The 17,687-nt window shown below is 44.9% G+C and overlaps 1 protein-coding gene across 1 annotated transcript in view; it reads right to left on the bottom strand.

Moving 5' to 3' along the window:
- Positions 1-1,507: 1,507 nt before the first annotated feature.
- Positions 1,508-17,687, bottom strand: part of LOC126427976 (uncharacterized) — a 36,531-nt gene continuing 20,351 nt past the window's right edge. Inside the window, exons 3-5 of the mRNA XM_050089862.1 lie at positions 13,467-13,622; positions 8,666-8,817; positions 1,508-1,700 (exon numbers count right to left, since the gene is read on the bottom strand). Of these exons, the coding sequence (XP_049945819.1) occupies positions 1,508-1,700; positions 8,666-8,817; positions 13,467-13,622 (501 nt within the window). The remainder of the gene's footprint in view (positions 1,701-8,665; positions 8,818-13,466; positions 13,623-17,687) is intronic.

Genomic DNA, 17,687 nt, shown 5'->3' with positions numbered 1-17,687 from the left:
TTCCTTAATCTTTCTTGTAAGATAAGTCGTAGGGTCAGTATTGCCTCATTTGTTCCAATATTTCTACGGAATCCAAACTGATCTTCCCCGAAGTCGGCTTCTACCAGTTTTTCCATTCGTCTGCAAAGAATTCACGTCAGTATTTTGCAGGTGTGACTTATTAAACTGATAGTTCGGTAATTTTCACATCTGTCATTACCTGGTTTCTTTGGAATTGGAATTATTATAGTCTTCTTGAAGTCTGAGGGTATTCCGACTGTCTCATACATCTTGTTCACCAGGTGGTAGAGTTTTGTCAGGACTGGCTCTCCCAAGGCTGTCAGTTGTTCTAATGGAATGTTGTCTACTCCTGGAGCCTTGTTTCGACTCAGATCTTTCAGTGCTCTGTAATCCATATATAGGCCAGTTTATTTGTAGCATCAGAGCTGACAAGAAGTGCACCTGTGTCTTGTTTGATGTGTGCAGACAGAACCAGCCACTTGAATTGTGGTGTTCCCAGATGTGGAGGGCTTAGAGACTGTCTGGTGAGTATCAGGGGAAACAAGGTCAGTGATGATTAAAATATTTGTTGGTAATGTGAATACAACTGTTAATCGGTATGAAGGTTAGTTTATTTATACCATCAGATCTAACAAGTAGGGAACCCATGTCATTGTAGATGTTTATAGGCAGAACCAGCTACTTGAATAGTTGTGGCTACAGATGTGGAGGGCTTAGAGACTGCCTGGTCAAGTATCAGGGTATAAAATGTTAGAAGTGATTAAAATATTTGTTGATAAAGTGAATACAACTGGTAATCGGTGTAAAAGTTAGTTTATTTATACCATCAGATCTGACAAGTAGGGAACACATGACATTGTAGATGTTTATAGGCAGAACCAGCTACTTGATTAGTGGTATTCCCAGATGTGGAGGACTTAGAGACTGTCTGGTCAAATATCAGGGGAGACAACGTCAGAGGTGATTAAAGTATTTGTCAATAAAGTGAATACAACTGTTAATCGGTATAAAGGTTAGTTTATTTAGACCATCAAATCTGACAAGTAGGGAACCCATGTCATTGTAGATGTGTACAGTCAGAAGCAGCTACTTGATTAGTGGTATTCCCAGATGTGGAGGGCTTAGAGACTGTCTGGTGAGTATCAGGGGAAATATTTGTTGATAATGTGAATACAACTGTTAATCGGTATGAAGGTTAGTTTATTTATACCATCAGATCTGACAAGTAGGGCACCCATGGTCAATGTAGATGTGTACAGACAGAACAAGCCACTTGAATAGTTATGTCCCCAGATGTAGAGGACTCAAATAATGTCCGATCAGGCACTGGTGGAGACAAGGTCAGAGGTGATAAAATATTTGTTGAGAGAATGAATACAACTGGTAATCGTTATAAAGATCAGTTTATTTGCACCATCAGAGCTGACAAGTTGTGCACCTGTATCGTGATAGGTACGTACAGACAGGATTACCCACTCGGGCAATCGCATCCTCAGATGTGGAGGATTCAGAGCCCACACCTGACACTGCCGCCGATGATCTCGCTCAGGTCGATACTCTCCAGCAGGTCGGTGATGACTTGGCGCAGGGCGGTCTCCACGAATTCCATGATGGGCCCGCGGAATAGCGTCGTCACCACATCCAGGATCGCATTCCCGATGAAGTCCAGGATGTTGCCCTCGAGTTGGAAAGTTACTTTCCTGTAAGGAACGGAAATGGCAACAACTAAGATTACTGCAAAGGACGCGACTCCAGAAATATCCAATGTACGGTAGCAGATCCAACAAACAAATTCCACTACTGGCCATTAGTGCTACAGACGCGAAATTATACCGACAGGAATAAGATGCTGTGATATGCAAATGATTAGCTTTTCAGAGCAGTCAAGCATGACATGAGGAAAGTTTCCAACCGATTTCTCATACACAAACAGCAGTTGATCGGCGTTGCCTGGTGAAACGTTGTTGTGATGCCTCGTGTAAGGAGGAGAAACGCGTACCATCACGTTTACGACTTTGATAAAGGTCGGATTGTAGCCTATCGCGATTGCAGTTTATCGTATCGCGACATTGCTGCTCGCGTTGGTCGAGATCCAATGACTGTTAGCAGAATATGGAATCGGTGGGTTCAGTAGGGTAATGCGGAACGCCGTGCTCGATCCCAACGGCCTCGTATCACTAGCAGTCGAGATGACAGGCATCTTATCCGCATGGCTGTAACGGATCGTGCAGCCACGTCTCGATCACTGAGTGAACAGATGAGGACGTCTGAAAGACAACAACCATCCGCACGAACAATTCGACGACGTTTGCAGCAGCGTGGACTATCAGCTCGGAGACCATGGCTGCGGCTACCCTAGACGCTGCATCACAGACAGGAGCGCCTGCGATGGTGTACTTCACGACGATCCTAGGTGCACGAATGGCAAAACTGGCAAAACTTCATTTTTCCGGATGAATCCGGGTTCTGTTTACAGCATCATGATGGTAGCATCCGTGTTTGGCGGCATCACGGTGAATGCACATTGGAAGCGAGTAGGCCTATTCGTCTTCGCCATACTGGCGTATCACCCGGCGTGATGGTATGGGGTGCCATCGGTTACACGTCTCGGTCACCTCTTGTTCGCACTGACGGCACTTTGAACAGTGGACGTTACATTTCAGATGTGTTACATCCCGTGGCTCTGCCCTTCATTCGATCCTTGTGAAACCCTACATTTCAGCAGGATAATGCACGACCGCATGTTGCAGGACCTGTACGGGCTTTCTAGATACAGAAAATGTTCGACTGGTGCCCTGGCCAGCGCATTCACCAGATCTCTGACCAACTGAAAACGTCTGGTCAATGGTGGCCGAGCAACTGGCTCGTCACAATATGCCAGTCACTACTCTTGATGAACTGTGGTATCGTGTTGAAGCTGAATGGGTACCTGTACCTGTACACGCCATCCAAGCTCTTTTTGACTCAATGCCCAGGCGTATCAAGGCCGTTATTACGACCAGAGGTGGTTGTTCTGGGTACTGATTTCTGAGGATATATGCACCCAAATTGCGTGAAAATGTAATAACATGTCAGTTCTAGTATAATATATTTGTACAGTGAATACCCGTTTATCATCTGCTTTTCTTCTTGCTGTAGCAATTTTAATGACCACTAGTGTATTTGTTAAGCATGTTCAGTGGCCTGTAATATACGTTTCTTTTTACAAAAATAATAAACGTCTTACGTGGTTGATATACACTTCTGGAAATGGAAAAAAGAACACATTGACACCGGTGTGTCAGACCCACCATACTTGCTCCGAACACTGCGAGAGGGCTGTACAAGCAATGATCACACGCACGGCACAGCGGACACACCAGGAACCGCGGTGTTGGCCGTCGAATGGCGCTAGCTACGCAGCATTTGTGCACCGCCGCCGTCAGTGTCAGCCAGTTTGCCGTGGCATACGGAGCTCCATCGCAGTCTTTAACACTGGTAGCATGCCGCGACAGCGTGGACGTGAACCGTATGTGCAGCTGACGGACTTTGAGCGAGGGCGTATAGTGGGCATGCGGGAGGCCGGGTGGACGTACCGCCGAATTGCTTAACACGTGGGGCGTGAGGTCTCCACAGTACATCGATGTTGTCGCCAGTGGTCGGCGGAAGGTGTACGTGCCCGTCGACCTGGGACCGGACCGCAGCGACACACGGATGCACGCCAAGACCGTAGGATCCTACGCAGTGCCGTAGGGGACCGCACCGCCACTTCCCAGCAAATTAGGGACACTGTTGCTCCTGGGGTATCGGCGAGGACCATTCGCAACCGTCTCCATGAAGCTGGGCTACGGTCCCGCACACCGTTAGGCCGTCTTCCGCTCACGCCCCAACATCGTGCAGCCCGCCTCCAGTGGTGTCGCGACAGGCGTGAATGGAGGGACGAATGGAGACGTGTCGTCTTCAGCGATGAGAGTCGCTTCTGCCTTGGTGCCAATGATGGTCGTATGCGTGTTTGGCGCCGTGCAGGTGAGCGCCACAATCAGGACTGCATACGACCGAGGCACACAGGGCCAACACCCGGCATCATGGTGTGGGGAGCGATCTCCTACACTGGCCGTACACCACTGGTGATCGTCGAGGGGACACTGAATAGTGCACGGTACATCCAAACCGTCATCGAACCCATCGTTCTACCATTCCTAGACCGGCAAGGGAACTTGCTGTTCCAACAGGACAATGCACGTCCGCATGTATCCCGTGCCACCCAACGTGCTCTAGAAGGTGTAAGTCAACTACCCTGGCCAGCAAGATCTCCGGATCTGTCCCCCATTGAGCATGTTTGGGACTGGATGAAGCGTCGTCTCACGCGGTCTGCACGTCCAGCACGAACGCTGGTCCAACTGAGGCGCCAGGTGGAAATGGCATGGCAAGCCGTTCCACAGGACTACATCCAGCATCTCTACGATCGTCTCCATGAGAGAATAGCAGCCTACATTGCTGCGAAAGGTGGATATACACTGTACTAGTGCCGACATTGTGCATGCTCTGTTGCCTGTGTCTATGTGCCTGTGGTTCTGTCAGTGTGATCATGTGATGTATCTGACCTCAGGAATGTGTCAATAAAGTTTCCCCTTCCTGGGACAATGAATTCACGGTGTTCTTATTTCAATTTCCAGGAGTGTAATATGCTGCTACATTACATTTTGTCGTGTTTTTCTCATTTTTTTTTGGGTTGCAATAAGTTTTTGTATCACAAATGGTACATTTTGTCGTGTTTTTCTCTTGCTTTTTCTTTTGTAGCACAAATTCTGCTATAAAAGTTGATTCTAACGAAACACAGCAGCATATTATATTTACACGTAATACGTTTTTTGTGTGTATAAAGAGAAACATAGACTGTAGGCAAGTGAAGATAATTCGCTAATAAAAGAACATAAAGGCGTATGGCTATGAACAAACTGCCTTCAATTAGTTACGTAGAAGGAATTTACCTCCACGAATGTGTTTTATATTTTAAACTGTAGTAAGGACCGTCCGGTTTTCGGCGTCTTCGCTACGAACTGCTCACTTCAGCATTACATAGCTTGAAATGTATTTGTTAATAAGCCTGTAATGTGTTTTAGGCACACAATTTGGTAGTTTAAATCTCAACTTACAGAATTTTTCAGTCACGTGCAGAAAAGTTGTTATGATTTTCTTGAAGTAACCTTTTCTCAGTCCACCCGAAACACATAACAGAAAGCGCGGATTTATTTCGAAGGTCTCTTTTGTGGTCGTAAGAACCTACAACCACTGTGACCGCATAGTTTGGTACGGATTTTTTAAAGATAGATATTTCCGACTGGTTCTGTGCGTGCTGCAATGTGGAGTAACGGAGGGTGCTCCATCTCTGAATGGAACACGAACAAACCCAAATAACTGATACAGTCTGGCGTACCCTCTGCCACGCACCACATGGTGATTTGCATGTAGATGTGGAATCAGGTGCGACGTTGCCAGTTACAGCCTGGGAGGTTAATCGCGGGCCCAGCACTCTCTGAACAAGTCTTAAATATCACCCTCTATATCATCTGTATCACACTGTTCGGTCACATTGATTGTAGCTCCTTAGAAACATAAAGGAGACCTTGAAAACAAACGGATGCGTTCTGTTATACAGGGTGGTCCATTGATCGTGACCGGGCCCAGTATCTCACGAAATAAGCGTCAAACTAAAAAACCACAAAGCACGAAGCTTGTCTAGCTTGAAGGGGGAAACCAGATGGCGCTATGGTTGGCCCGCTAGATGGCGCTGCCATAGGTCAAACGGATGTCAACTGCGGTTCCTTTTAAATAGGAACCCCCATTTTTTTTTACATATTCGTGTAGTACGTAAAGAAATACGAATGTTTTAGTCGGACCACTTATTCGCTTTGTGATAGATGGCGCTGTAATAGTAACAGACATATAGCTCATAATTTTAGACGAACAGTTGGTAACAGGTAGGTTTTTTAAATTAAAATACAGAACATAGGTACGTTTGCACATTTTATTTCGGTTGTTCCAGTGTGATACATGTACCTTTGTCAACTTATCATTTCTGAGAACGCATGCTGTTACAGCGTGATTACCTGTAAATGCCACATTAATGTAATAAATGCTCAAAACGATGTCCGTCAATCTCAATGCATTTGGCAATACGTGTAACGACATTCCTCTCAACAGCGAGTAGTTCGCCTTCCGTAATGTTCGCACATGCATTGACAATCCGCTGATGCATGTTGTCAGGCGTTGTCGATGGATCACGATAGCAAATATCCTTCAACTTTCCCCACAGAAAGAAATCCGGGGACGACAGATCCGGTGAACGTGCGGGCCGCGGTATGGTGCTTCGACAACCAATCCACCTGTCAGGAAATATGCTATTCAACACCGCTTCAACCGCACGCGAGTTATGTGCCGGACATGCATCATGTTGGAAGTACATCGCCATTCTGTCATGCAGTGAAACATCTTGTAGTAACATCGGTAGAACATTACATAGGAAATCAGAATACATTGCACCATTTAGATTGCCATAGATAAAAAAAGACTTCCTCCCATAATGCCCCACCATACATTAACCCGCCAACGTCGCTGATGTTCCACTTGTCGCAGCCATCGTGGATTTTCCGTTGCCCAATAGTGCATACTATGCTGGTTTACGTTACCGCTGTTGGTGAATGACGCTTCGTCGCTAAATAGAACGCGTGCAGAATATATGTCTTCGTCCCGTAATTTCTCTTGTGTCCAGTGGAAGAACTGTGAACGACGTTCAAAGTCGTCGCCATGCAATTTCTGTTGCATAGAAATATAGTACGGGTGCAATCTATGTTGATGTAGCATTCTCAACACCGACGTTTTTGAGATTCCCGATTCTCGCGCAGTTTGTCTGCTACTGATGTGCGGATTAGCCGCAACAGCAGCTAAAACACCTACTTGGGCATCATAATTTGTTGCAGGTCGTGGTTGACGTTTCACATGTCGCTGAACACTTCATGTTTCCTTAAATAAAGTAACTATCCGGCGAACATTCCAGACACTTGGATGATGTCGTCCAGGATACCGAGCAGCATACATAGCACACGCCCGTTGGCCATTTTCATCACAATAGCCATACATCAACATGATATCGACCTTTTCTGCAATTGGTAAACGGTCCACTTGAACACGGGTAATGTATCACGAAGAAAATACCGTTCGCACTGGCGGAATGTTACGTGATACCACGTACTTATACGTTTGTGACTATTACAGCGCCATCTACCACAAAGTGAAAAAAGTTATTCATCTAAAACATTCATATTTCTTTACGTACTACACGAATATGTAATACAAAGTGGGGGTTCCTATTTTAAAAAATGCTGTCGATATCCGTTTGACCTATGGCACCGCCATCTAGCGGGCCAACCATAGCGCCATCTGGTTTCCCCTTCAAGCTAGACGAGTTTCGTTCTTTGTAGTTTTTTCGTTTGATGCTTATTTCGTGAAATATATGGCCCGGTCACTATGAATGGACCACCCTGTACAGACGTTGCCGACCGCAGCGCCGTATTCTGCCTGTTTACATACCTCTGTACTTGAGTACGAATGCCTATACCAGTTTCTTTGGCACTTCAGTATGTATGTTCAACTTTAAAACCAAGCTGCTGCCTATAGCCTAACGCAGAAAAATAAAAACAAGGAAAATATTGGTATAACTCGTTTCGTGGAAGAGCTCTTGGTTTGCTTCTAATGAAAGATTAAAATCGAGTCTCCATAACAAAATAGGCAATAGCAGTTCGTTTCACGAGAAGTGTAGGGAATTTCGGAGGAGAAGTGTGGTGTGCGTGCTGTAAGACCTTCGGTACACACACCATCAGATTATTTGACTTGTCGCTGTAGTGAAGTAGGCGAGTGTCAGCAATATGTCCCGTGGTCTTACCGTGGCGTGTTTATCTTCTGCCGTTAGGTCAGACGATAGAAATGCCACTTGCACGCTTAGAGTAGCAGATTGACGGTGATCAACTTTAAACAGAACTTGATTAATTTTCACACACATTTATTAAAACAATAAAAGGCATAGAAATTACTTAACTTGATTCTGGATGCTGTTTACAATTGACAATCTGAAGTTCCTTTGGTCTTGGTATGTTAATCTTATTCTCACATAGCTCTGATACTTGACAAAGTGTCTGTACATTTATCTTCAGGGCTATGTACAGGAATATGGTAATCTTATTAGGCGCAGTCTGAAACTTGACTACAGACTAATGCAGACTGACTAATTGGAGATCTGTACACTCGTTATAATACCTCGCATGTGCAGGTATCACTGCACGAGTGTGATCCGTGAGGAGAAAAGGTTCTACATTAGCAGCAATCTCATTGGCTGTGTTACATATTAATACGCGGATCGGCGGAAGCAGAATTTGGTCCGTCTCTAAGGCAGCGCCATCTCGTAGTGCGGAGACAGACGAGTGCTGTGCCGGCGCTGTTCTGCTTAGCGGGACGCGCTCTATTGGTAAAGTTGTGTACGCGCTGACTACGCGGAACTATGGACACAACAAGAAGACATGCAGATTCTGCTACTAGGGCATACCTAAGAGAACGCAAATGGGGACCGAAGTCGACAGTTTGTAGCGGAGCGACTGCAGGCAAAGTGTGGAGAGGTAGACGGAGTACTCACCCGTAATCGAGGTACTGGAAGTCGTAGAGCGCCAGCTTGAGGTCGGACAGCTTGGCGCCCGCATCGATGTGCACGATCAGGTTCTCCACCTTGCCGTGCACCGCGCCCTCTGGACCGATGCCCATGATCTGCGCCACGTAGTCGTACGATATCTGCGCACACGATCGACGAGAGCATCACTACAGGTGTCAGCATCTCATTGGAGTCGGTACAAACAGTAGAAACACCAGTTTGGAATGGAATACTGGCAACGTAAGGAAACATTCACCTGGGCTTGCATGGGGCCATTGCAGCTTTGGACTATATTAACGTTACTACGACCTCCTGCATCGTTATGTGTTTGATGTCTTCCCCAGTAGCGATGGAATCTTCCAGCATGATAACTCTCTGTGCCACAACGCCAGCATCGGGCTATAGTGGTTTGAGGAGCAAAATGGTGAATTCAAGATGAAGTCCTAGCTGTGAAATTCACGTACAGTGGAACATTTATTGATAAGGGTGATCAGTGGATTACTGAAGCGTGCGATTCCAATTGTCTGCTTTGACCCATGACGTTATCAATATGACGGAAACGGCTAGTTCTCAATCTGATGGAAGACAACTGGGGTGCCATTCAGCGCCAATGTCCTAGCCACCAAATTCACGTGCAGTGGAACATTTATGAATAAGGGCGAAGAGTGCATTACAGAAGCGTCCGATTCCACTTGTCTGCTTTGACCCATGACGTTATCAATATGGCGAAAACGGCTCGTTCTCAATCTCATGGAAGACAACTAGGGTGCTATTTAGCGCCCACAAACAATGGCAGTGTGGTAGCATGGGACCATGGCAGCTTTGGACTATGTCAACATTACTGTCGTCCTCCAGTACCCTCATATGCCTGATGCCTTCTTCAATAGCAATGGAATCTTCCAGCAGGTTAATACACTATGTCACAACGCCAGCATTGGTCTATAGTGATTTGAGGAGCAGGATGGTGAATTCAAGATGATGTCTTTGCCATGAAATTCACTTACGGTGGAACATTTATGGACAAGGGCGATCAGTGCATTACCGAAGCGTCCGATTCCACCTGTCTGCTTTGACCCATGACGTTATCACTATGGCGGAAACAGCTAGTTCTCAATCTGATGGAAGACACCTTGGGTGCTATTCGGCGCCCGCAAACCATGGCAGCATGGGACCATGGCAGCTTTGGACTATGTCAACATTACTGTCGACCTCCTGCACACCCGTATACCTGCTGCCTTCCTCAGTACCGATGGAATCTTCCAGCATGATAACTCTCTATGCCACAACGCCAGCATCGGGCTATAGTTGTTTGAGGAGCAAAATAGTGAATTTAAGATGATGTCTTAACCATGAAATTCACTTACAGTTGAACATTTATGAATAAGGGCGATCAGTGCATTGCAGAAGCGTCCGAATCCACTTCTCTGCTTTTACCCATGACGTTATCAATATGGCGGAAACGGCTAGTTCTCAATCTGATGGAAGACACCTTGCGTGCTATTCGGCGCCCGCAAACCATGGCAGCATGGGACCATGGCAGCTTTGTATTATGTCAACATTATTGTCGACCTCTTGCACCCTCGTATACCCGATGCCTTCCTCAGTAGCTATGGAATCTTCCAGCAGGGTAATACACTATGCCACAACGCCAGCATCGGGCTATAGTGGTTTGAGGAGCAAGACAGTGAATTCACGATGATATCTTAACCACCAAATTCACATACAGTAGGACAATTATGAATGAGGGCAATCAGGGCAATACAGAAGCGTCCGAATCTACCTATCTGCTTTGACCAACGACGTTATCACTATGGCGGAAACGTCAGTTTTCTATCTGTTGAAAGATAACTGGGGTGCTACTTGGTGCCAGAAAACTACCAGCCCTGAATGTACAGCGATTTTCTGACCTGTGCAGAGACATTTGGTGCCACAACCGCCTGGAAACCTCACCAAGGACGTGTCCAAATCCATACCACGTATAACCCCTGCTATGTTGATTTCCAGAGATGGATCAGCTTGCTGTTAATCACTTGGCAGCAATGTTTTGGTTCCCCTCTGTGTGTCCGTATATACATACTTTTTTTAATCGCAATACAACTGAAGCGGTTGCAGTTTTTGAACAAGCATCTCCACATCACCAAAACGTACAGTGGAACGATTATGAATAAGGGCAATCAGGGCATTACTGAAGTGTCCGATTCTGCCCGTCTGCTTTGATCCATCACGTCATCTATATGACGGAAACGGCTACTTCCAGCGTAAACAACATAACGACTATGACGTTACTACATACACACGCCAACAGACGCTAACAAAAATAAAAGTGACACCGTAACGTCTCAATCGAAAAATAAAATGAAACTAACATGACAACAGCGAAAAATTGGGAATTAAGGGCAGGAACAAGCTTAACATACAACAGTAAAAAACACCCCACCATCCCAAAACAAATAACATAAAAAAAATTGAAATTACAACTTTTCGCTACACCAACAAAACAACAGGAACTTGAACTCAACAGCAGCAATCGATGCCAAAAAACATCTGTAACCAATAAAAATGGAATCGGACATATCCATTGACCTACAGCTCAAATGCAGCTATCTATACCAAAAAACCAGCCACTGCAACCCCGGAAAGTGGAACCAGAACCCCAACAACTCAGAAATCCAAATACCCCCTATTAACTACATCAATTAAAACACAAGCTACCTACCATTAATATAGATCACACAAAACGTCGCAATTACTGTAGAATAACACTAAAACAAAAATTGCTTACCAACAGAAGCCTCCGGCAGTACCACATAGGTTGAACACCCCACACACACATACGCACACACGCACCGACGAAGCCATATATACATGTCCCTGGTCCGAGGCGCCTGAAATCTCGTCAACTTCATGTTGTTGCCACAAACGTGAAACCTAATATATTAAGCAGTAAGACCGAACACCTGCAGAAACTGTATTTCAGATATCATATCATCATCCATCTCAGAACGTAATGAAACACTTCATTGTCATATCCATACCCAATAAAAAATAAAATTAAATATTAGACTTCCTTCCACACATTAAACACCAAACTAATCAGCTCCAAGAAAAGCTCCAAACACTTACACAAAAAAAGCTCAATAACTCACTGAAAACACTTTCCACGACCCAGGTTACCACACCAACTGCCTAAATTCAAAACCACGGCGCTGACAACCAAAACTCAAATGAACCCAACAACACACGGTTAACTCAACAAGCCTACGTCCACCACCAGAGGGCACGATCAAATACAACAATACGACATCTACAAACACAAGCAACTCAAAAATTCCGTGCCATAGTGACGTCACACACCAAAACACTATTACGTCATGGGTTGAAGCAGACAGGTGGAATCGGTGGCTCGTTGAAAGGTCAAGATAATTAGAATTAATAAGAAAACGTTGAAAATGAAGACACATTAGCCCATAAACCATCTTCTGTAATTCCAACCATGAAATACGTTGTGAGATGTGACAACTGAGCGTACACTCCAAACAGTAAATTGCCACGGCAGTCAAAACGTGCCCAGTGAGCTGAGAAAATGATACACAGTCACTATAAGACTCATCACTGTGGAACACTGTCGTAATCATGTAGCTTACCGTATCTCTCACTTCTGGGAACAAACACTATTAGAAGCATGTGCAGTAAAAAAGCGAAGTTCAAACTAACCTTCTGATGTACAATTTATATTCGGCTTACATGAGGGTTTTAAATGTTGTTATAACTTGTCACTTTGTCGATTAAAATCAAATAATAGTAAAAATAAATAATAGCTGATTAAATGAAAGAACAAGTTTGCTGCTATCAGTCACTGTTTATTTATCTCCATGACGCGTTTCAAAGGTTAAACCTCCATCACCAGATCGATTTACATTTGTTAATATTACATTTGTGTGTGTGTTGTGTTACGATATTTTGGAGGAACTTGTAGCACTGTGTTCAGTGGCCACAGGTTCCTTTCACTGTCGTAACACACAAGATACACACTGTCATGCTTTGTAAATATTTGCTTACCTCAGTTGTCAAAATATGGCAGTATACATGTGATGTGTTACGACAGTGAAAAGAACCTGTGACCAAACACACAAATGTCATATTAACAAATGTAAATCACCATGATGGTAGAGGTTTAAACCTTTGAAACGCGTCGTAGAGATAAATAAACAGTGACTGGTAACAATAAACTTGTTGTTTCATTTAATGTCGATAACAATCACGGTAAAGGATAACCTAAAAGTTCGCATTTAAAAATAATAGCTGATCCTGAAGAAGTGAAAGAACGGGAATGTCAGCTCTAAATAATACAAACGTGTATCCTCTGAGTCTGTAGTGATAGTACACCACAATAATACCTTCACAGTTTTCAGGATTTATTATTTTTAATTAATCATTTGAGCCTTCGAAAGCTACCCCAGCCATCATCATGATAAGCGCCGGCTCCTTGCATTGGCTGACATCACTCGGTCCTGTGGAAGGACACACTTACTCAGAGCACAGCCCTTCCTGAAGGTTTTCAACACAATGCTATCGAGCAAATTTAAGCAGAAAGCTCTGACAGGCGCAACAGTCGGCTATTTTTTGGTGCTGATAACGATTGCAGAGGCAGGTGCTGAAAGCTCAAGTCTCTTACTCGAAATGATGAGGCTTGACAACTGGATAGATTTTATTCAGTATAATACTACTGGTCACATGGAGAAGATACAGATAAGTTAGCTTCTGCTGTGTGTCTTCGTGTGGTACTCACCGCCACGTCTGGGAACGCCAGGCTGATGCTGATGTTGAGCTCCAGGTCGTCGTAGCTGACGTAAGCATCTCCACTCCTCTGGAAGAGCGACAGGTCAGTCAGCCAGCCAGTCTTGAGCCCCAGTTCTCCAGTCCATTCGATACCCAGCAGGTCCGTCTGAAAAAAATTAAGAATCCAAGCTGAATGGTCAATCCAGTTCACTCCTCACCACCTCATCTACATCTACAACCAGATCATGTGAACCAGCTGGTCTTGAGCCCCAGGTCGCCACTATATTCAACACCCAGCATGTCTGTCTGGAAAATAAAGAATCGAAGCTGAATGGTCACTCCAATTTATCCCTCAGCACCTCCTCTTCATCTACATCCAGACCCACTGAACGAGGGGGTCTTCAGCCCCAGATCGTCCTGTCCCAAGATACTCAGCAGGACTGTCAGGAAGAAAGCCCAACCCAAACGTCCACTTCACTTCAGGACTCACCACATCATCTACATCTACATCTGATGAGCCAGCTAACTTGATCCCTAGCTCGCCATGCTATATGATTTCCAGTAGACCATCTGGAAAGAACAATCCAAATGGCCACTCCAATTCACTCCTCACCACATTATCGACATCTACACTACTGGCCATTAAAATTACTACACCAAGAAGAAATGCAGATGATAAACGTGTAGTCACTGGATTAATGTATTATACTAGAACTAACATGTGATTACATTTTCACGCAATTTGGGTGCATATCAGGAATCACCTCAGAAATCAGTACCCAGAACAACCACCTCTGGCCACAATAACGGCCTTGTCACGCCTAGGCATTGAGTCAAACAGACCTTGGATGGCGTGTACAGGTACAGCTACCCATGCAGCTTCAACACGATACCATAGTTCATCAAGAGTAGTGACTGGTGTATTCTGACGAGCCAGTTTCTCGGCCACCATTGACCAGACGTTTTCATTTGGTGAGAGAACTGGAGAATGTGCTGGCAAGGGCAGCAGTTGAACATTTTCTGTATCCAGAAAGGCCCGCACAGGACCTGCAACACGCGGTCGTGCATTATCCTGCTCAAATGTAGGGTTTCACAGGGATAGAATGAAGGGTAGGCTGGCTTTTTCTGGCTCTGAGCACTATGGGACTTAACATCTATGGTCATCAGTCCCCTAGAACTTAGAATTACTTAAACCTATCTAACCTAAGGACATCACACAACACCCAGTCATCTGAAGGGTAGGGCCACGGGCCATAACACATCTGAGATATAACGTCTACTGTTCAACGTGCCGTCAATGCGAACATGAAGAGACCGAGACGTGTAACCAATGGCACCCCACACCATCACGCCGGGTGATATGCCAGTATGGCGATGACAAATACACGCTTCCAATGCGCGTTCACCGCGATGTCGCCAAGCACGGATGCTACCATCATGATGGTGTAAACAGGACATGGATTCATCCGAAAAAATGACGTTTTGCAATTCGTGCACCCAGGTTCGTCGTTGAGTACACCATCGCAGGCGCTCCTGCCTGTGATGCAGCATCAAGGGCAGCCGCAGCCATAATATCCGAGCTGATAGCGCATGCTGCTGCAAAAGTCGTCGAAATGTTCGTGCAGATCGTTGTTGTCTTTCAAACGTCCCCATCTGCTGACTCAGGGATCGAGACGTGGCTGCACGATCCGTTACAACCATGCGGATGCCTGTCATCTCGACTGCTTGTAATACGAGGCCGTTGGGATCCAGCACGGCGTTCCGTATTACCGTCCTGAACCCACAGATTCCATATTCTGCTAACAGTCATTGGATCTCGACCAATGCGAGCAGCAATGTCGCGATACGATCAACCGCAATCGCGATAGGATACAATCCGGAAACAAAGTCGGAAACGTGATGGTACGCATTTCTCCTCCTTACACGAGGCATCACAACCACGTTTCACCAGGCAACACCGGTCAGCTGTTGTTTGTGTATGAGAAATCGGATGGAAACTTTCCTCGTGTTAGCACGTTGTAGGTGTCGCCACCGGCACCAACCTTGTGGGAATGCTCTGAAAAGTTATTTATTTGCATATCACAGCACTCCTTCCTGTAGGTTAAATTTTGCGTCTGTAGCACGTAATCTTCGTAGTGTATCAATTTTAATGGCCAGTAGTGTACATCTACATCCAGTGCTGCAGTCAGGTCTAAGCCCTACCTTAGCGTACCACAAGATGCCCAGCAGGTTCCTCTGGAAAGAGAGTCCAAGCCAAATGGGCACTTCAGTTCAGTCCCTGGCACATCATCCCGATATACATCTACATCCATAGACTATAAATCACTGTTAAATTCATGGTTCTCAGAACTTCGTAAGTAAGCTTCCACAGTATAGTTTTTGAATGTCTTGAAACATCTGCCAGTTAAATTTTCTCAACCCCTCTGTGACTCTTTCCCAGACACCAAGCAGATACGTGATCATGCGCACACTCTCCTTTGTATTTGTTACGGCCAAAGTACGAAGACCGTTCAGTTGACCAGAAAGCGAATTGGCCGGCAATTTCGCATTTTGGCATAGAGGACTGGCCAAAGACCGATTACTTGAAAGAATCGGTGTACATCTGACTTTGGCCAGCCATTTCACTAATTTTCCTGACCGAACCGCGACGTGATTACACATACGTCGGGAAATCCCTGTTTAAGTGCCACTGCCTACTGTGGGGAGGCAACAATGTACAGTAGGTAGCACGCCTCTCACCCTTAGTGTTGTTAACTGTACCATGCACATAGTAGCCGCTGTTTTTCGGAGAAGGTCCTGCCTCAGTTCTTTGTTTTTCTTCCTGACAAATTCAACAGCCACCGTGGAGGTCGAACCATCGGAAAGTCGACACCAGTTACCTAACAATTTTCTTGTTGTGGTCTTCAGTCCAGAGATTGGTCTGATGCAGCTCTCCATGCTCCTCCATCCTATGCAAGGTTCTTCATCTCCAAGTAGACATTTCAATTTACAGCCTTCTGAATATGTTTAGTGTACTCATGCCTTAGTCACGCTCTACGATTTTTACCCTCCGCACATCCCTCCAATACTAAAGGGTGATCCCTTGGTGCCTCAGAACGTGTCCGACCAACCGCTCCCTTCTTCTAGTCAAGTTGTGCCACTTATTCCTCTTCTCCCCACTTCTATTTAGTATCTCCTCATTAGTTACGTGATCTACCAGTTTATCTTCAGCATTCTTCTGTAGTATCACATTTCGAAAGCTTCTATTCTCTTCTTGTCTTAACTATTTAGCGTCCACGTTTCATTTCCATACATGGCTACACTCCATACAAATACTTTCAGAAACGACTTTGTGACACTTAAACCTATACTCGATGTTAACAAATTTGTCTTCTTCAGAAACGCTTTCCATGCCATTGCCAGTCTACATTTTATATCCTCTCTACTTCTACCATCATCAGTTATTTCGCACCCCAAATAGCAAAACTCCTTTACTACTTCAAGCGTCTCATTTCCTAATCTAATTCCGTCACCATCACCTGATTTAATTCGACTACATTCCATTATCTTCGTTTTGCTTTTGTTGACGTTCATATTATATCCTCCTTTCAAGACACTCTCCATTCCGTTCAACTGCCCTTCCACGTCCTTTGCCATCTCTGACAGAATTACAATGTCATCGGCGAACCTCAAAGTTTTTATTTCTTCTCCATGGATTTTAATTCCTACTCCAAATATTTGCTTTCTTTCCTCTACTGCCTGCTCAATATACAGATTGAATAACATCAGGGATAGGCTACAACCCTGTCTCACTCCCTACTCAACCACAGCTTCTCTTCCACGCACCTCGGCCCTTGCAACTGCTATCTGGTTTCTGTTCAAATAGTAAATAGCCTTTCGCCTCCTAATTTTTGACCCCTGCCACCTTCAGAGTTTGAAAGAGAGTATTCCAGTCGACATTGTCAGAAACTTTCTCTAAGTCTACAAATCCTAGAAACTTTCCTTAATCTAACTTCTGATATAAGTCGTAGGTTTAGTATTGCCTCACATGTTCCACTATTTCTACGAAATCTAAATTGATCTTCCGGGGGGTCGGCTTCTACTAGTTTTTCCATTCGTACATATAGAACTCGTGTTATTACTTTGCAGGCATGACTTATTAATTCGCTAATTTTAACACCTGTCATCACTTTCTTTCTATGTGATTGGAATTAATACATTTTTCTTGATGTCTGAGGGTATGTCACCCGTC

The sequence above is a fragment of the Schistocerca serialis genome, chromosome 12 (assembly GCF_023864345.2).
Source record: "Schistocerca serialis cubense isolate TAMUIC-IGC-003099 chromosome 12, iqSchSeri2.2, whole genome shotgun sequence".
NCBI lineage: Eukaryota > Metazoa > Arthropoda > Insecta > Orthoptera > Acrididae > Schistocerca > Schistocerca serialis.
The sequence above is the reverse complement of the archived record's forward strand: the minus strand, read 5'-3'. Positions and strand labels throughout refer to the sequence as shown.